General features: G+C 44.5%; 1 protein-coding gene across 1 annotated transcript in view; it reads right to left on the minus strand.

The window, feature by feature from the left end:
* The window catches only part of LOC142294881 (calpain-13-like), a 212,644-nt gene that overhangs the window by 176,176 nt on the left and 14,841 nt on the right, over positions 1-21,627 (minus strand). The window contains exon 2 of the mRNA XM_075337943.1: positions 7,081-7,332. Within this exon, the coding sequence (XP_075194058.1) occupies positions 7,081-7,320 (240 nt within the window). The 5' untranslated portion in view covers positions 7,321-7,332. The remainder of the gene's footprint in view (positions 1-7,080; positions 7,333-21,627) is intronic.

Consider the following 21,627-nt stretch of genomic DNA (forward strand, 5'->3'; position numbering starts at 1 on the left):
TGGGGGCTATTATACTGCATGGAGGGCTCTGTGGGGGCCATCATACTATATTTAGGCCTGTTATGCTGTGTGGAAGGGTCTGTGGGGGGCCATTATACTGCATGGAGGGCTCTGTGGGGGCCATCACACTATATTTAGGCCCATTATACTGCATGGAGGGCTGTGTGGGGCTCACAGTTGGGGATCATAATTTGTTGGAATTACCCTACGTTTCTGAGGTAGTTGAAGGGGGGTACAGGAGGGTCCTCATACTGTGCATGCGAAGGGTGCTGTGAAGGGATTCACTGTGGGGATACCATACAGTGCTTGTGGGGCACTTTTGTTTGCATGATACTTTATGGCTGCAATGAAAGGGGAATCCAGTGGCCTCAATTGGAGGAAAATTACTTTGCAAGGGCTTAAAAGTTGTGACATGTACTTATGTGACCCAGATGAATATTAATTAATTAATTTATGGGGGTGAGGGGAGGGCAATTAGAACTTCCGCTATGGGTCCATATGATTTCTATGTACACCCCTCTCCCCAACTATCTATCACTCTAGTTCAGTTTTTTATCTCTTTAGTCTTCATTCTTTGGCATCCTCACTAAGCCTCAATCGGCATCATGACATTGTAAAGAAGAGACTTCCTTATTACCCTTTTAACTGCTAAGTGGGTCATTAATTACTATGTGATATTTTTCTATTCAAGCTATAGGTTTACATAGGACTGCAGGTAAATCTACAGAGTCATTATGTTAATTATGGATTCAGCTCTGGATTTGAATATAATAGGTTCAATGAATCATTTTAATGGTCCCGGTAAATGACTTCACAATGATTCAGGGGGACTGAGGAGTAGACTTTATCCATTTTGAGAGATAAGGAGGTCCCGGAGACCTCAGCAGCTTTTGGCGTCTTCTCAAGCTTCCCGACTCTTGTTATTTGGATGTAGTATGATGCATTTTGAGTGCTTTTTGCTATATTGTGTTGGTAAATGGAGCGATACGACATATGACGTAGGGTAGAGGAGGGGATGTGTGTAAGTATGAAGGATAGCACGACCTTGAGGATAACCTCTGTGCAGAGATGGGCTCTGAAGCGGAGCCTCTGCCCTGATCTTCACACATTTTACTGACGTCTCTATAGGGTTTTGATGAGAATGATAAACATGCAAAAGCCTCGCAGACGCGCAGTGTACCAGAAAGTGCAAATTCTGCTGTGAAGGGAAAGCACCGACAGATGTACCGTGCCGAGACCGCTGCCGAGGAAATCACCGCAGGAAAAGGAAAAGACATTCTGCATTTGTAGCAAAGGTCTTTGTGTATAATGATATTTTCCACTAACCTGCATGTAGGATTAGGCAGCCTGGGAGAATGCTAATAGTATTTATATTGAATTGTGCAGTAATACCTGCATGTATCAGCACTATCAGTGGTCACCGATCTGTGATAACAACATCTGGAAAAATTGTCATGCCGCGTGGAGGAAACACTGGGCGTGCGGCACAACAGGAGGGGTACACCAGGGAAGATGAAAAAGAAGGCCCACGAGATAGGGAAAGGGGTCACAACCTCACATTAACCTGTGCCTGATTCCTGCATTCCCTAATGTCTCTAAACGGGTCTTTCCCCACCCGTGCGCAATCACATGCCTAGGCCCTGGCTGACCCTAGACTAGCCCTGGCTAGTGAGCAGGCCATCAAGACACTAGTCTTACTACTAACATTAATACACAAGGGAGTGGAAACAAACAGGGAGACAGATACAAAAGAACTACAAAGAAGTAACACCCCTGCATCCACTGGAAAAATCACAGCTTTCTTCCGAGACAACTTCTTCTCAGGTCAGCATAGAATGAACTATAACTGGCGTATGTGAGAGCTAGGTGTCAGACTAAATAATGAAGGGAAGTGGCAAAAAGGTTCAGCGGCTGAGAGTAGAGATAAATGAATCTCAGCACAATCAACAATGAACCCTTAACTCCATCAGAAACAAATGAAGTTATATCCACTCATGTTAAAGAGAATCTGCGATCTGCAAATTTCCGTGACCTTTTAATCACAGATTCTGCAATGGTTACAGCTAAACATGACACATTCAAGACAGAAATAGCCACACGGCCAGAATAATAAACACTCCGGCTATGGACAGACAATCACACTCTGATAGTACACAGAAGACTCTGCTGACCCCACCCTATAATGACGAGAAATCTCTGCTTATATTACCATCTAATGATGAGAAGACTCTGCTGACCCCACCCTCTAATCATGAGAAGACTCTGCTGACCCCACCCTCTAATGATGAGAAGACTCTGCTGACCCCACCCTCTAATGATGAGAAGACTCTGCTGACCCCACCCTCTAATGATGAGAAGACTCTGCTGATCTCACCCTCTAATGATGAGAAGACTCTGCAGACCCCACCCTCTAATGATGAGAAGACTCTGCAGACCCCACCCTCTAATGATGAGAAGACTCTGCAGACCCCACCCTCTAATGATGAGAAGACTCTGCAGACCCCACCCTCTAATGATGAGAAGACTCTGCTGACCCCACCCTCTAATGATGAGAAGACTCTGCAGACCCCACCCTCTAATGATGAGAAGACTCTGCAGACCCCACCCTCTAATGATGAGAAGACTCTGCTGACCCCACCCTCTAATCATGAGAAGACTCTGCTGACCCCACCCTCTAATGATGAGAAGACTCTGCTGATCTCACCCTCTAATGATGAGAAGACTCTGCTGACCCCACCCTCTAATGATGAGAAGACTCTGCTGACCCCACCCTCTAATGATGAGAAGACTCTGCAGACCCCACCCTCTAATGATGAGAAGACTCTGCAGACCCCACCCTCTAATGATGAGAAGACTCTGCTGATCTCACCCTCTAATGATGAGAAGACTCTGCTGACCCCACCCTCTAATGATGAGAAGACTCTGCTGACTCCACCCTCTAATGATGATAAGACTCTGCTGACCCCACCCTCTAATGATGAGAAGACTCTGCTGACCCCACCCTCTAATGATGAGAAGACTCTGCTGACCCCACCCTCTAATGATGAGAAGACTCTGCAGACCCCACCCTCTAATGATGAGAAGACTCTGCAGACCCCACCCTCTAATGATGAGAAGACTCTGCAGACCCCACCCTCTAATGATGAGAAGACTCTGCTGACCCCACCCTCTAATGATGAGAAGACTCTGCTGACCCCACCCTCTAATGATGATAAGACTCTGCAGACCCCACCCTCTAATGATGAGAAGACTCTGCTGATCTCACCCTCTAATGATGAGAAGACTCTGCTGACCCCACCCTCTAATGATGAGAAGACTCTGCTGACCCCACCCTCTAATGATGATAAGACTCTGCAGACCCCACCCTCTAATGATGAGAATATTCTGCTGATCTTACCCTCTAATGATGAGAAGACTCTGCTGACCCCACCCTCTATTGATGAAAAGACTCTGTAGACCGCACCCTCTAATGATGAGAAATCTCTGTTGATCTTACCCTCTAATGACGAGAACTCTGCTGATCTCACCCTCCAATGATGAGAACACTCTGCTGACCCCACCCTCTAATGACGAGAACTCTGCTGACTCTACCCTTTAATGATGAGATGACTCTGCTGACCCGTCCCTCTAATGATGAAAAGACTCTGTAGACCCCATCCTCTAATGATGAGAAGACCCTGCTGACCCCACCCTCTAATGATGAGAAGACTCTGCTGACCCCACCCTCTAATGATGAGAAGACTCTGCTGACCCCACACGCTAATGATGAGAAGACTCTGCTGACCCCACCCGCTAATGATGAGAAGACTATGCTTAATCCTCCCTCTAATGATGAGAAGACTATGCTGACTCCACCCACTAATGATGAGAAGACTCTGCTGACCCCACCCTCTAATGATGAGAAGACCCTGCTGACCCCACCCTCTAATGATGAGAAGACTCTGCTGACCCCACCCTCTAATGATGAGAAGACTATGCTTAATCCTCCCTCTAATGATGAGAAGACTATGCTGACTCCACCCACTAATGATGAGAAGACTATGCTTAATCCTCCCTCTAATGATGAGAAGACTATGCTGACTCCACCCACTAATGATGAGAAGACTCTGCTGACCCCACCCTCTAATGATGAGAAGACCCTGCTGACCCCACCCTCTAATGATGAGAAGACTCTGCTGACCCCACCCTCTAATGATGAGAAGACTATGCTTAATCCTCCCTCTAATGATGAGAAGACTATGCTGACTCCACCCACTAATGATGAGAAGACTATGCTTAACCCTCCCTCTAATGATGAGAAGACTCTGCTGACTCCACCCACTAATGATGAGAAGACTCTGCTGATCTCACCCTCTAATGATGAGAAGACTCTGCTGACTCCACCCTCTAAGAAGGGTCTGCCTATCCTTCCCTCTAATCATGAAGAGACTGCTATTCCTAATCTCTACTGATGATCCACTAATGATTAAAGGATGACTCTGCTGACCCTGCCCTATATTAATAATGAGATGACTCTGTTGACCTTGTCCATTTATGATATTGAGATATTTCTGCTGAGCCTGCCTTGTAATGATCAGATGAAAAATCATTATGTATTGGTATCAGATACCAGATTTGCTGTATTGAATGTTTGGTTTCCATTTACTTATTTGATCGCTTTCAAAATTAACTCTATAGAAGCCCGGGCTTCTTTCGTTGCAGCTGCATGAGCCAATGTAACAGATGGTTTTTCATTACTATTATGCAACAAAACAACTTTGAAACTCGTTTTGCTAGATTCTATCACTGGCCTCTATTCATTGAGGACATGTAGCCTCCATTATAAGACCATTTACATCAGTACAGAAACAGACATTGCTTTTCATAGCACAGTGTGCAGCTCACTTGTAGAATCAATGAATGTGGAGAATTTGTGGTGTCTCGTAGCAAATTCCATTCCTGAGGTCTAGAAGCTAGCAGAACTGAGGTTCCAATAAATAATAACAGATCTCTTGCCAGATCATCTAAATCTTATTGACTCAGCAAGTGCAGCTGACCCTCCGGTTACTCTGGATCAGGAAACACATCCAGCCTTCAACATCATCTTCTTCATCAGCATCAGAACCATCAATTTGATTGCCATTCCTGCTGCAGGAGGGGCAGGAACTGGACCCTCTACATTATGTGGTACTGGTTTAAGAGCAGATTCACAGTCAGGATACACCATTTGTGATTTGTTTCTTTTTGTCATGCAAAAATAACAGTCTGGATGGCGATTTTTCTGCTCACACCAAATCATCGGCACTGCAAAAGCCATTCTTTCTTTTTACCATTCAGCCACCGTGTTGGGCCAGAGTAGCACACAGTGCAACAAACATGAGGTGCCCAGCTCTTCTCTTGATCTTCATTTTGTCAGTCAAAGTGATACTTGTAAGTAGTGATGAGCGGACTCTAGTGATCCGGTTTCTAAAATCCGGTTCCAAGTCGTATTCCGGTCCCCATATAAGTGTATGGGGATGAGAGTCCGGTGATTAAAAATGGTGGTAGAAGGGATAGGGGGATGGGAGCAGGTGCGCTGTACTTACCGAAGCTACAATATGGCTGTACGCTGCTCCCAGGCCTCGCATTCACTTCCTAGGCCGCTAATTACTGCTCATCCATATGCACTGCTTTCTCCACCCAATGGTCACAGTCAGATGCCCTCCCACCCATGATGGCAGCGGGTCAGCTGACTGCAACCAATCACAGGCGCCAGGATGGCCGGTGGATGGAGAAAGCAGTGCAACTGTATGTGGGTCAGTGAGATAAAAATAAACAAAACATTTGGCGTAGGGTCCCCCATATTATGATACCCAGCACAGATAAAGCCTACAGTTACAGGCTGCATCCCCCAGCTGTGTGCTTATCTTGGCTGCGTATCAAAATAAGAGAAACTGCATGTGGCTTTTTTTATTATTATTGTTTAAATAAATAATTTAGAAAAACGGCGTGCATGTTTATTTACTTTAACTTTCAGATTAGGGATGCGGTGTCTCAGATACCTTCCACTACTAATCTAGGGCTTAGTGGCAGCTGTGGGCTGTTATTAACCTCTTGTATTACCCCGATTGCCACCACGCTAGGGCAATCGGAAAGAGCCGAGTAAAGCGCCGGGATTGTCGCAACTAATGGATGCGACAATTAATGGGTGGCTGTAGGCTGCTTTTCTTAGCCTGGGAGGGTCCTAATAACCATGGGACTCCCCAGACTGAGAATACCAGACCCCAGTTGTTGGGCTTTATCATGGCTGGTTATTGAAATTGGGGGGACCGCATGCCATTTTTTAAAATTAATTAAATAATTAAAATTAAAAATAGCTGCTTGTGGTTCATCCATGATACAATGACCACAACACACAGGCTTACTTCACAGCATGATGTGTGCAGGCACCCCAGTGAAAGCCATTTGCAGTCTCTGAATGGCCCTTTTTGGGATAAAGCAACATTCTCGAACATAGTGTGGCCAAAAAACACAACCCTGCACTCCCTTCCACCGGAAATGCTCTATTCATGGGTGGCTGTATATGGGAGCAGTCATCATTTGGCCAATCATTGACTTTCCATAACGCTCATCACTCGCGTCAAGCTCGAATCGAGTAACAAACATTTGAATCACCACAACTCACCCGGGAATTTATCCCTTCACCACATTGCGCCGTTCGACACAGGACCCAATCTGCAATCATCTGAAGAAGGTCTTGCTGACCGAAACGTCATTGAATTTGATTTTGTTTCTGGATTACAATTTCTATTAAAACTTAACTTGCACCTTCAAAACAGTGCCAAATTAGAGGATAGAATAGCCTATATCAGTATCCAAATAGGTTCACTCTTATTTGGTGGGACAAACATGAGTCAAGTGTGGGTAGATGACTCAGTTGGACGTCCACACTCCCAGAAGATTCCACCTTGGTTCTCCTTTCTTGTCACTTTCTTTTGTCTTCCCCTTTACATTACGGTGGTCAAATATTCACTAAGTCTGAAACTTCTCAAACTGATTTCCAAAGATGAAGAAATCTTATTAATAATAATGTGGTTTTTATTTTCAAAAACTACGACTTACGGTTGGTCTTTTCCATTTGATGTTCTGCATTTTGTCCTGTGACGTTAATAACTTTTCTCCGATAGAGTAGAGGTTGGTCGGGAACTCGTCGTCCTCAAACAGCTGCTTTCTGCTGATGCACTGGTCCCGGATGCTATTAAAGTCTTGTCCTTTAAACTTTTTGGGATTCTGCACAGTCCCAATTTTCCTCTGGGACGTCTGCCCCTCTGCCACATTCTGATACACTCCCGGGAGCGGCATTACGGCTTGAAGCTATTGAGAGAAAGAAAACAGATATTATAACCTTAACTGCAAAATGCTATAAATTCAAAGAATGCAATGTATGAGCAGAAATTTAGGTCAATTAATTTACAGATAAAGTTGCATTAATTTGAGTAAAATTATTTGAGTATTTCCAGGAATAATCTAGTAAAAATGATCAGTGATTGGATCAGGAGTCGTGAAGGTTCTCTAAAGGCCGCTTTATACGCTAACGAGATGTCGTTGGGGTCACGGAATTCGTGACGCACATCCGGCCTCGTTACGTCGTTGCGTGTGAAACGCACGAACGACCGTTAACGATCAAAATTACTTACCTTATCGTTGATTGTTGACGCGTCGTTGCTTTTCCGATTATCGTTGCTGTTGCAGGACGCAGGTTGACGAACAACACCGTACCTGCAGCAGCCCGCAATGAGGAAGGAGGTGGGCGGGATGTTCGTCCTGCTCATCTCCGCCCCTCCGCTTCTATTGGCGGCCGCTTAGTGACGCCGCTGTAACGCCGCATGAACCGCCCTCTTAGAAAGGAGGCGGTTCGCCGGATACAGCGTCGTCACTAGGCAGGTAAGTCCGTGTGACGGGTGTAAGCAATGTTGTGCGCCACGGGCAGCAATTTGCCCGTGACGCACAGCCGACGGAGGCGGGTACGCACGCTAGCGCTATCGATAGCGATATCACTGCGTGTAAAGTGCCCTTTGGACAATCCTTGGAATCCTTCGTACCTTGTCCCCGATACATTGGTTACATTTAATACTTGGACCAGAAATATTTGAACAGTGACTGAACCTTCGTGATTTGTGCTCTGCATGCCACTATTTTGGATTTAACCCCTTCACAAAATTTGACATGCACTTATGTGGCGCCCTGGACAAGCCAGGACGTCACAGGTACAGCAACAACACACCCCACACCCCGGTTAGGAACACCAGAGTCACACACAAATCCTTGTTGCCTCCCTCCAGGGGCTGATGTCCACACCAGGGGGTGGAGCCAGGCGGTTGGCTCCACCTACCGAGGAGTTCACAGTCCTGGAGGCGGGAAAAGGAAAGGAGAACAGTGAGAGAAAGGGAGAGTGAAGGAGTGAAGTGATAAAGGAGCAGTCTGACCGTGTCCGGGTACGTGGCCCGGGCACCTACAGCAAGGTTGGCAGATGGTGGTGACCGTCTGCAGGCGAGGCTGATTGACACACAACCGTAAGGACCGGGGTTGGGCGGTGGCCCGCCGGTACCGGACCGGGGAGCGAAGAGAAGCCAGCACCATTCGGCAGGGCCTACGAACCCCGACCAGGCTTGGAGTCGCCGTTAAACCGGTCAAATCCGTCAGCGACGGGAACCTCCGGGGTTTCCCAGCAGCAGAGACCCGACTGAAGGCAACCGCTCAACCGTGATGGGAAATACAGCTACCGCCACAGCTAGAGTTCCCAGGGCCAGCGCCTGCAGGCAAAAGGGGCTCCTCTGGCAAATACACCGCTGGGGAGCGGGTCACCGGTGGGAAGCCATCGGGGCCGAAAACACATCAAAGGTGCAGGGAGAGACAGTCACCGCCAACCTACCGGGAGTGACCACCGCAGCCGTCTGTGGGACCCGTCCATCCAGCAGTTTGTTTTACCAGAGACTCCGTGTACGTTACTGGCTGAGTGAGTACTACCGTGCCGTCTGGCACTGCGCTGCCCCGCGACCCTACACCTCCCCAACTCCTGCCATCCACCCTCCAGTCGCTATCACCGGGCCCCGGGACCACCAAACCCCCTACCCACGGAGGGGAGAGAAACATCTCAGCTGCTCCCTGTCATCGCTCCTGGGATCCCCGTCCAGAGCAGCGGTGGTGTCCCATTATCACCACAAACTGTGGGTGGCGTCACGGACTACATCCCCAAACCATCCCTTTCACTCACGGGCGAGGAGCGCCGCTCGAGTCCCTGGATTCGGCCCACCGCTCGAGCCACCGAGCAGTAGCAGCAGCGCCGTACCCGAGCGTGGTGAGCGTAGCGCCCTCCCCGCCCGCGACACTTACATGAGGGTTGGATAGGATATTATTTCCCGCCTGGATTATTGCAACCTCCTGCTTTGTGGCCTCCCTTCTAACAGTCTCGCACTCCTACAATCTATTCTAAACTATGCTGCCCGGCCCATCCACCTGTCTCCCCACTACTCCCCGACCTCTCCTCTCTGCCAATTCCTTCACTGGCTTCCTATTGCCCAACGACTCCAGTTCAAAACACTAACCATGACATACAAAGCCATGCACAACCTGTGTCCTCCCTACATCTGTGACCTGGTCTCCTGGTACCTACCTGCACGTAACCTCAGATCCTCACAAGATCTCCTTCTCTACTCCGCTCTCATCTCCTCTTCCCACCATCACATCCAAGATTTCTCCTGTGACTCCCCCATACTCTGGAAAGCTCTACCTCAACACATCAGACTCTCGCCTACCTTGACAAGCTTCAAAAGGAACCTGAAGAGTAGACCCACCTCTTCCGACAAGCCTACAACCTGCCGTAACCCTCAGTCTGATGCAGCGACGCACAATCGGCTCTACCCTAACCTACTGTATCCTCACCCATCCCTTGTAGACTGTGAGCCCTCGCAGGCAGGGACCTCTATCCTCCTGTACCAGTCTGTGCCTTGTATTGTTTATGATTATTATACTTGTCCCTATTATATATACCCCTTTCACATGTAAAGCGCCATGGAATTGATGACGCTATAATAATAAATAATAATAATAATTTAGGCAAAATGATGTAAATGTATAGCATGGAGATAGTGCGGGCACAGGGGCTACGACCACGCAATCGCTGCCGGGAGCTCGGCATCAGTTATATTAAAGCACCGACTATCACCAGCCGGCTGTTTAACCTATTAAATGCTGCAATCAATAGTGATTGCAACATTTAGGGGGCTGTGAGAGGGAGTACACTCCCTCACCCACCCAATCAGGATCCTCGCAATGTGATCATAGGATCTCGATCGTTGCTATTGCCATGCCATGGTTCATGATGACCTTTAAGTCAGCCATCTACAGCAAGCCTGTTAGATTATGCCAACAGGATAGTCTAAGAGGCTTCTGCCAGTGCTTGTGCATTGCAATATATTATACCAGCTATTAGAGTAATAAAAGTTAATGTGCCATATAGGGACTAAGTAAAAAAGTTTAAAAAAGTTAAACATTGTAAAAATATCTTTAAAAATCAGAAAATACAGAAAATAATGAAAAAAAAATTATACCAATAAATACATGTATTTATGTAAACAAAAGTACACATATTTCATATCGCCATGTCTGGAATAATCTCTATAACACTAGCACTCTAACCCCTTCCGTGAACACCGTACAAAAAAAAATACATAAAAAAATAGGCAAAAACTATCTTTTCATTGTTTAACTGACAAAAAAAGTGGAATAAAATGCGACCAAAAAGTCAAATATAAATAAAAATATTACAACTGAAAACATATTTTTCTTCCAGCAAAAAGCAAGCCGCTATACAGCTCCGTCAGCAAAAAAATCCATAGCTATGAAAACAGCAACACGAAACCAATTTTATATTCTATAAATTGTTTTTATGGTGTAAAAGCTGCAAAGCATTAAAAACAAAAGTATATAAATGTGATATTGCTGTAATGGAACTGACCCAAAGAATAAAGCCGTCTTATATCACTGTTATGAAAAGGTGAATGGCATAAAAAAAAAAAGAAAAACAATTCCTGAATTGCTGTTTCTTCTTGAATCTATCTCACAAAAAGCGAAATAGAAACAAACATTATGTAGCCCAAAATGTTACCAATAAAAACTGCAACCCATCCTGCAAAAAAACAAGCCCTCACATGGCCATGTCCACAGAAAAATGAAAAAAAAAAATTATAGCCTTCAAAATTAAGTGAGGTCATGCGAAAAACCTTTACTTTGTAAGAAAGCGTTTTTTAGGCCTCTTTCACGCGTCAGTGATTCTGGTACGTATGTGACAGTTTTATACGTACCAGAATCACGGACATACGCAGACCCATTATAATCAATGGGTCTGCGCACACATCAGTGATTTTTTACTGACTGTTTCTCCGTACAGTGTACATGTGTGTCTGTGATTTCCGCACGGAGACATGTCCGTTTTTGTCTGGCATCACTGATGTCCCACGGACCCCACTATAGTGTGATCCATGAAACACGGATATTGAAAGTGAAAAGCTTTTTAAACTCACCTTCTCCAGTGACGCTGTCTCCGGCCGCTGCTCTCTGCTGCTTCCAAGCCGGCTCATTATTCTCATGAATATGCAGTTATGCATGGCACCGCGACCCGGAAGTAGCTGCGGAGGGGAGACAGCGGCGGCTGGACTCAGCATACGGGAAACTTCAACCCCACGGACAGCAGGAGCAGGGACAGGTGAGTTTATTTCCATGTGCTATCACGGATCACAGCACATGGAGAACACACATGTGCCGTGAAATGACGGCACACGGAGGGACATATGCATTTTTAACACGTTAGTGAAAAATGTCTGTGTTTTTCACTGAGGTGTGAAACAGGACTTAGTGTGATAGTAGCCAAACCTAAAAAAACCTATATAAATCTGGTATTGCTGTAATCATGCTGACCTAAAGAATAAAAACGCACTGTTTATTCTACCTCTGAAAGAGTACGGCAGAGCTCATATTTATCCTGCGCGCTATGTTGAGTGTTAATGTAGCGCCCCTGAAGCAAACATAGAGCTACAAGGTACTGCATCCCCACCAGGGATGCAGGGCCTACCCCCTTAGGGACCCAGAACCCCAGTGCTGGTAAAAACAAAAACCCAGCTAATCCCAGTTTTTCCCCCAAACAATCCCCAAAACAATGGTACATAGCTAGGATGGGACCAATGGATGGCCGCCTAGAGGTGGAGCCAATTCAGTGCACTAGTTGACCAGGAGGGAGGGGTGGACTGTGGACAGTAGACAGAGTAGTGTGGAGTGTGAAGTGAAAAGGTGGTGAGGGTCTGACGCGGGTTGCCGTTGAAGTGGTTGCCGGTGGAGTCGGTGGAGGACTCCCGGAACTATGCACTGACGGGGTACAGGACCCTAGGACAGGAAAGAACTCCAAGCCGACCTGTTAACACCTGCACAGCGAGGGGACCATCAAGGACCTTGCCGACTTTAAACATCCAAGACTCAGTAGCAAAGGGAGAGCCGGGGACAGGACCAGAGACTCCAACCCAACAGGGTTCATGCTACCATCAGGCGGACAGAAGTGGACAATCCAAGGGACCCCCAGTTGCTCTACACCACGGGAACCCATTTACAGGTGCAGGGGAAGAAGAAACCAGAGAACCAAATTGGCACTGGGACGAAGGGGACCTGGAGGCGAAACCAGCCGGCCTCGGGCAACCAGTTAACACCCCAATAGTGAGTTAACCAGTTGCACTATACCTCTGTGTGGACTACCTTCTTCCAACGCCCACTATACCATACATCCTCTGGGGCAAGCCCTACTTGCGGAGAGCCTACCATCCAGGCTGAAAATACCAAAAGCGCCAGTAGAGACATTCTGCAGTGTCGGCTCCATACACTTAGCTGCAACACCGCAAGTGGCGTCACATGTGAACATTACTTTATTTCCCCTGTAAATATCCCCCATTACAAAAAGGGCCCAGGGCACGGAACCGGGTGACAGCCACCACCGTGACTTCCCCAAGATCTACACTGCCCGGAACAGAGTGCCCCACATACCTGGGCAACACATTTACACCTGGGTTTATGTCTGCATCTCTAAAAAAAAACTGATTCAGACAAAATTACCAACAGAGGGAGTCACTTTGACCTCACGGCTGGCCTGTGGTCCGGCAGCGTACATCTTGTTACTCGTCTTTTTAGACTTGCACAAAAGCAAGGCCAACAATAATTTTGTGCATCTTTAAAAAAGGACACCGCTGAACAAAGGCCAAAGGAGTCCAGAGTAGCTCTGATGCCTCATTATGGTGAATGGAGGAATTTCTGCTATTCTGGCACCTCAGGGGCGCTTCCAATGTGACATGGCACCCGGAAACCATAACAGCAAATTCTGAAGTCCAATATGGCACTCCTTAACTTCTGAGCTTTCCACTGTGCCTCAAAAGTAGTTCCCGATTACATGGATGGTAGTAACGCACAGTTAAAATTATACAACAAACTGAGTGGTACATTTGTTTTCTTATTGACCCTTAAAAAAATGTAAAACTTGAAGCTAAAACATTTTAGTGAAAAAGATGTAATTATTTTTTCTTCACCGCCCAATGCTATAACATTTCGTTACACATCTGTACTGTCAATATGCTCCCTGCACCCCTAGATGAATTCATTGAGGGGTGCTCTTTGTAATATGGGGTCACTTGTGGGGGTTTCTGCTGTTCTAGCACCTCAGGGGCTCTGCCAATGTGACATGACACATGAAAACCATTCCAACTAACTCTGCACTCCAATACGGCGCTCCTTCCCTTCTTCACTTTGCACTGTGCCTCATATGTAGTTTTCGAGCACATATGGGGTATTGGTGTGCTCAGGAGAAATGTTTTTGAAAAATGTTACAGTCCATTATCTCCTATTACCCTTTTTGAAAATTCAAACTTTGAGGCCAAACTAATATTTTAGTGAGAATAATTGTAGTTTTTGGCACCGGGTTTTCTAGTTTTTGGCCCCTAATTCACCACAATTTATTTATAAATTTGGCACAAAGTAAAAAATAAACTTTCTTCCTACCTTGAACTGTTATTGCGACTTTTAGCACCAAATGTTGCAAAAACATTCCTAAAGAATAGTGATGAGGAACCGGAGAGAGATTGAACCAATTTTTTTTTTTTTTTTTAAACTTGTAATTGATGAATCAGGTGAAAATGTCTGTTATTGCTAAACTTTGCCCACAAAGTGAAATATAAAAAAAAAAACACATGCAGATACATATAAAATAGACTTAAAGAAAGGCACAAATAAAATAATGATTTTGGTGAAAAGAAAAGTAAAGATGTAGAACACACAGAACTAAAGAAAAAGCAGCCGCAAAGGGTCGTAAGGTGAGCTGGTGTTGTACGGACAAAGGGCCAAACTGAGGTACAATAACCCTAGTAAAGGGAAATGCATCATCCGAAAATAGCGTAATATAACATAAGTTTATTATAAAAAAATATATATAAAAAAAATCCTTCAGCATTACACCTTTTGCACACTGGACACCTTTTGCACACTGCACACCTTTTGCGCACTGGACACTTTTTGCACACTGGACATTTTTTTCACATTGGACACTTTTTGCACACTGGACACCTTTTGCACATTGGACACCTTTTGCACACTGGACACCTTTTGAACACTGGACACCTTTTGCGCACTGGACACTTTTTGCACACTGGACATTTTTTTCACATTGGACACTTTTTGCACACTGGACACCTTTTGCACATTGGACACCTTTTGCACACTGGACACCTTTTGAACACTGGACACCTTTTGCGCACTGGACACTTTTTGCACACTGGACATTTTTTTCACATTGGACACCTTTTGCACCCTGGACACCTTTTGCACACTGCACACCTTTTGCACATTGGGCACCTTTTGCACACTGCACACCTTTTGCACATTGGACACTTTTTGCACACTGCACACCTTTTGTACACTGGACACTTTTTGCACCCTGGACACCTTTTGCAAACTGCACACCTTTTGCACATTGGGCACCTTTTGCACGCTGGACACCTTTTGCACACTGGACACCTTTTGCACACTGGACACCTTTTGCACACTGGACACCTTTTGCACATTGGACACCTTTTGCACATTGGACACCTTTTGCACATTGGACACCTTTTGCACACCGGACACCTTTTGCACACTGGACACCTTTTGCACACTGGACACTTTTTGCACACTGGACACTTTTTGCACCCTGGACACCTTTTGCAAACTGCACACCTTTTGCACATTGGACACTTTTTGCACACTGCACACCTTTTGCACACTGGACACCTTTTGCACATTGGGCACCTTTTGCACACTGGACACTTTTTGCACACTGGACACTTTTTGCACACTGGACACCTTTTGCACACTGCACACCTTTTGCACATTGGGCACCTTTTGCACACTGGACACTTTTTGCACACTGGACACCTTTTGTACACTGGACACCTTTTGCACACTGGACACTTTTTGCACCCTGGACACCTTTTGCAAACTGCACACCTTTTGCACATTGGGCACCTTTTGCACGCTGGACACCTTTTGCACACTGGACACCTTTTGCACACTGGACACCTTTTGCACACTGGACACCTTTTGCACATTGGACACATTTTGCACATTGGACACCTTTTGCACACCGGACACCTTTTGCACACTGGACACCTTTTGCACACTGGACACTTTTTGCACACTGGACACTTTTTGCACACTGGACACCTTTTGCACACTGGACACCTTTTGCACACTGGACACCTTTTGCACACTGGACACCTTTTGCACACTGGACACTTTTTGCACACTGGACACTTTTTGCACACTGGACACCTTTTGCACACTGGACACCTTTTGCACACTGGACACCTTTTGCACACTGGACACCTTTTGTACACTGGACACCTTTTGCACACTGGACACTTTTTGCACTCTGGACACCTTTTGCACACTGTTTTTTAGAGGACTCTCATCCACCTTAGATGTTGGGAATACGCAAACTTTGATGGATCTGCTCAGCTGTAATTTTACCCTTCCAAGTTTTGCCTCCACCCCTGCAATTATATGCAGGAATAGTGAAATCAATACATAGTTTTTAAAGTTTGCAAAAGTTGAAAACCTGCAGCCGCTCATCACAGCCTCGATGTAGTTACGAATGAGCAGGAGATTTTATGAAGCTTCTCAGCCGTTCTATAGCGCTCAGCGCATGTAAACAACCTGATTTCCCGTATGAACAGCAGGAGCCACGTTTACCGGCTGTTCCGCTGCTTCCGATCGTCCATTTACTCACTTTTATCTCTGTGTCTGTTTTTCAGGTTCTGACTTTTCGTCATACAAATGTTATAATTAAAGCAAATCTGGGTAATTGGCAAAGAAAATCACAAGAAGGGCCCCACTCCTTCCAAGCAAATCTGAACTCTGTGAACTCCCCATGTGTCACCTTCCAAATTACAGTATATATTATGGGGGTCTAAGGGGAGAGCTTTTCTCCTTGCAGAGACTGACAAACCAATCTGGCTGTCAGTGGTGAGGAGTCTTATAGCTGCAATGCCCCTCTGGGAAATATCCAAATTGTTTCTTCAGAGAGGAAGGAGACGAACTCTAGTGCCACCTATTAGAGGTAGCAATCCTAAAGGTCAAGTGTCTCTTTATAACAAGCCTTTTCATATGACCTAAGATTTATGCCAGATCAGAACTTCAATTTGCAGACACGGTGTTTCGAGATGATTTATCCCTCGTCAGTGCAAAGTATGAGTTCTGATCTGGCTTTATGAGAAGCTAAAGTGGGGTCTAAGAGGAGAACTCTTCTCCATGTGGCGAAATAGTCTGAGACAATTTCAATATATCCCAAAGGAGCATTGCAGCTATAAGATTCCTCACCACTGACAGCCAGATTGGTTTGTCAGTCTCCGCAAAGAGAAAAGTTCTCCCCTTAGACCCCACTTTAGCTTCTCTTAAAGCCAGATCAGAGCTCATACTTTGTACTGACGAGGGACAATCATCCCAAAACACCGTGTCTGCAAATTGAGGTTCTGATCTGGCATAAATCCTAGATCATATGAAAAGGCTTGTTAAAGAGCTCCATTTGACTTTTAGGATTGCTACTTCCAATAGGTAGCACTAGAGTTCATCACCTTCCTCCCTGAAGAGACAATTTGAGTATGTATTTTGTGTTGCACAAACTATGCACCCAATGTAACATTAATAGCAACAAGTCTAGATGGAATGAAAGACTTATTACAGAGGTCAAGATGCAAAGCTCAAACATGAGACTCCTACTCAATACTAAGAAGACAAAGATATTGACTACTGCCAGGTATGACGTGGACACATTTGAGATGGATGGCGATGAACTGGAAGTTGTGAAGGAATTCAACCTACTCGGATCAATGATCACTCAAGATGCAGCGATGACACCAGAAGTTAATAGGAGAATAGCTCTGGACAAATCAACAATGAAGTCACTGGACAAGATCCTCAAATCGAAGAACATTTTACTGGTGACGAAGGCATGGCTCATACATAGTCTGGTCTTGGCTTGTACATATTCTGGTGTTATGTCTGTGGTAGCATACAGACATGAAACCTGGACGATGAAGAAATAAGACAGAAAAAGAATCAAAGTCTTCGAAATGTGGTGCTGGAGAAGGTTGTTATCAATATCATGGATGGGAAGAACAAACAAATCAGTTTCAGAACGAATCAAACCATACATGTAACTCAAAGCAAGGATGACCAAGCTATGACTTGTCTATTTTGGACACATCATATGAAGAGAGTAATCGCTGGAGAAGGACATCATGGTTGGAAGAATAGAAGAAACAAGGAGAAGAGGAAGACCAGGAACCAGATAGCTTGATACAATCAAAATAACAGTGAAGATCTTGCACAAGATCGATCTTCCAACAACATTCAACCATCAAGTCACCGAGGCTCAAAATTGAGCTGAAGGCCATTAAAAAAAATAAAATAAAACTCTTTCCTAAAGAGAAGAGTTTTCAGGTTGCTTCTCAAGGTGACAATTGATGGTGACAATCAGACATGTTGAGTTACAAAATTCCAGAAGATGGAGGAAGCACAGGTGAAATCTTGAAGATGGTTGTTTGAAGAACATAAAATGGTCGATGAAAGAAGGTGATTACATGTTAGACGGTATTGAGAGATTATTTTGAGATCTATGGAGGAGACAGCTTTTGGATAATTTTGTGTCATTTTTGGTATTATTAATGGAATTTGCTGGAGAATTGGAAGCCAGCGAAGGGTTTGGCCAATGAATAGAGAGGGGAGAAGTGGATTAATCGGGCAGCAGATTTTAGGATTTACTGGAGAGGTATAAGAGAGATAGGTGGGAAGCCAAGGAGGAGGATAATGAAGACATAGACTAACATTTTTCTTTACTCAGAATCAAGAAAGCGGTGCATTGGAGAAATATTTGTGAGATGTTTGCAGCAGGAGGTTGTGAGGGCTTGGACGTGTGGTTTGAAGATCAGAGTCAAAAAGTATACACAGGCAGCGAACTTGTGAGACAGCAACGTGTGGAGTCATTCTTACAAAAAAAGCTGGAAGACAAATGGCCACCAGGTGACATTACAGTTATGCTCAAAAGTTTACATACCCCGGCAGATTTTTTGCTTTTTTTGGCCTTTTTTCCGAGAATATGAATGATAACACAATCTTTTTTTCCACTCATGGTTAGTTGTCGGATGAAGCCACTTATTGTCATCTGGTGTGCTTTCTCTTTTTAAATCATAATGACAACCAAAAACATCCAAATGACCCTGATGAAAAGTTCACACACCCTGGTGATTTTGGCTGATAACATGTCCAGAAGTTGATACAAATGGGTTTGAATAGCTAATAAAGGTAACATCCTCACCTGTGGCCTGTTTGCTTGTAATCTGTGTGTGCATAAAAGCTGAGTGAGTTTCTGGGATCCAGACAGACTCTTGCATCTTTCATCCACCCACTGACGTTTCTGAATTGTGAGTCATGGTGAAAGCAAAAGAATTGTCAACGGATCTATGGGAAAAGATAGTTGACCTGTATAAAACAGGAAAGGGATACAAAGAGACATCCAAGGAATTGCTAATGCCAGTCAACTGTGTTCAAATTGTGATTAACAAATGGAAAATCAGGGTCTCTGTAAAAACCAAACCATGATCATGTAGACCAGCAAAGATTTCAGCCACATCTGCCAGGAAAATTGTTTGGGATGCAAAGAAAAACCCACAAATAATATCAGCTGAAATACAGGACTCACTGAAAACTAGCGGTGTGGCTGTTTCAAGATACACAATAAGGAGGCACTTGAAGAAAAATTGTCTGCATGGTCGAGTCGCCAGAAGAAAGCCATTAATGCACAAATGCCACAAAGTATCTCGTCTACAATACGCCAAACAGTATAGAGACAAGCCTCCAAACTTCTGGAACAAGGCATTTGGGGTGATACTGTGAAGGTAGCCTGAGCTATAGATTGTTTGTTCAAATGTAATAAGAGGATCTGTGTATGTAAATAATCAAAATATAGATGTAGCAGCATTATTATCTGTGTGTCTATATGACAATTGCACAGACGCCATAATATGATTCTAAGCTGTATATTCAGGAAAGGGTTAACTGACAAGAGTTAAGCAAGGTACAAATGAACAAAGTATAAACAAGGGAGATATTCAATAAGTTAATTGGGTGCCTTATCAGTGGTTTCACACACAGAAAAAAGGAGTAATGAGCAGAGAGATATTTTATAACATACTGAGAAAAACTGGGGAGTTGAATACTCCGTACTCCCTGTTCTAGTTTCAAGGTCAATGTTGCATTCTGTATAATTGAGTCTTTTTCAATATCCGAGTCCAGTCTATTACATTGGCTCATACGGTGAACACATCTTGTGTGATCATTGTCTGATTCATTAATATCTGTGCAGATAATTCTATCCGTGCCTCTGATACCCTGAATGAAGATGCCATTAGCTATCTTCACCTAACTTTCTCCCTTGACAATACAAAATCAAACCTTTGGCCGCAACCATAAACATTACATTTGGAGAGGTGTCAACAAGGCCTATGAGGAAAGGAACACCATTCCTACTGTAAAGCACGGAGGTGGTTCGCTGATGATGTGGGAATGTGTGAGCTACAAAGGCACAGGAAACGTGGTCAAAGTTGAAGGAAAGATGAATGAAGCACGTTATCAGCAAATACTGGATGCAAATTTGCACTCAACAGCCCGGAAGCTGTGCATGGGACGTACTTGGATGTTCCAACATGACAACGATCCAAAACACAAGGCCAAGTCAACCTCTCATTGGCTACAGCCGAACAAAGTGAAGGTTCTGGAATGGCCATCTCAGTCTCCTGACCTCAATATCATTGAGCCACTCTGGGGAGAACTCAAGCGCGAAGTTCATGCAAGAAAAGCCAGGAATTTACAGGAACTAGAGGCGCCAAGAAGAATGGGCAGCTTCACCATCTGACCAAGAAGAATGGGCAGCTTTACCATCTGACCAAGAATGATTGGGCAGCTTTACCATCTGAAAAAATAAAGAGCCTCATCCACAACTACCACGAAGGACTTTAAGCTGTCATTGATGTTAGAGGGGGCAATACACTGTATAAACAACTAGGGTATGTGAACTTTTCATCAGGGTCAATTAGATGTTTTTGGTTGTCATTTTGATTTAGAAAGAGAAAACACAGTAGTTTGATAATAAATGGCTTCACCCAGCCACTAACCATGAATGGAAAAACAAGATTATGCATTATCATTCATATTCTCTGAAAAAAAGGCCAAGAAAGCAAAAAATCTGCCGAGGTGTGTAAACTTTTGCGCACAACTGTATATACAGAATGAAGACTTTATACAAAATGCTATCAAATCTCAATTGGTAAGCATAAAATATATCCTAAAAGCCTCCAAAGTGCCAGTCTGGGAACTAATTAAAAGTGAGGTCAATATCGGATAGATATTACTTCTCAGTAGTAAGCCTCTCCTGGTTCCCGGCACGGTGCTGGTGTTCCTGGGATCAGTCACTGACGTTACATCGTTCTTTTATATCTATAAATCTTTTCACTTTTCCTCCTGCACAAAATTATTTGTAATGAAATTAGCGGCGATTGAATCCATCAGAGGTAAGAGGCGTCTGATGGGGCCGATCTCCGCGAGGTGTAATTGTGTTACCGACTATATTAAAATCAATCTGCTTCATCGCCGCCGCACAAATCAATGGCTACAAAGTTTGTTTGGCTTCAAGTGCGGATCATTAGGTGAAGATTTAGGACCCGGACGGCTCAATAAGATTAACAGCACAAGAAGGAGAAAGTATAGAAGTGTCTAGCCGGAAGATTTTGTCATTATTGATTTCTGTGTTTTGCAAATGAAGCGTTTTTTATAAATTCTATATAATTGATTGATCTTCTTGTAATTAAGATCCAAAGATGCTGAATAAGACACTTCAGAAAGTCAAGAAACATGAAGGAGCCAAGCTCTAATGGGGGAATATCCATGCAATAAAAAAATTAAGCAAATAACCAATCGACACCCGGATGTAGATCATAAGATCTTCCAACCATTTCCGCCCTCCTTCTTTGACTTTTTCTAAAGGAACCTCCT

This window comes from Anomaloglossus baeobatrachus, chromosome 3 (genome assembly GCF_048569485.1).
Source record: "Anomaloglossus baeobatrachus isolate aAnoBae1 chromosome 3, aAnoBae1.hap1, whole genome shotgun sequence".
NCBI classification, from domain to species: Eukaryota; Metazoa; Chordata; class Amphibia; order Anura; family Aromobatidae; genus Anomaloglossus; species Anomaloglossus baeobatrachus.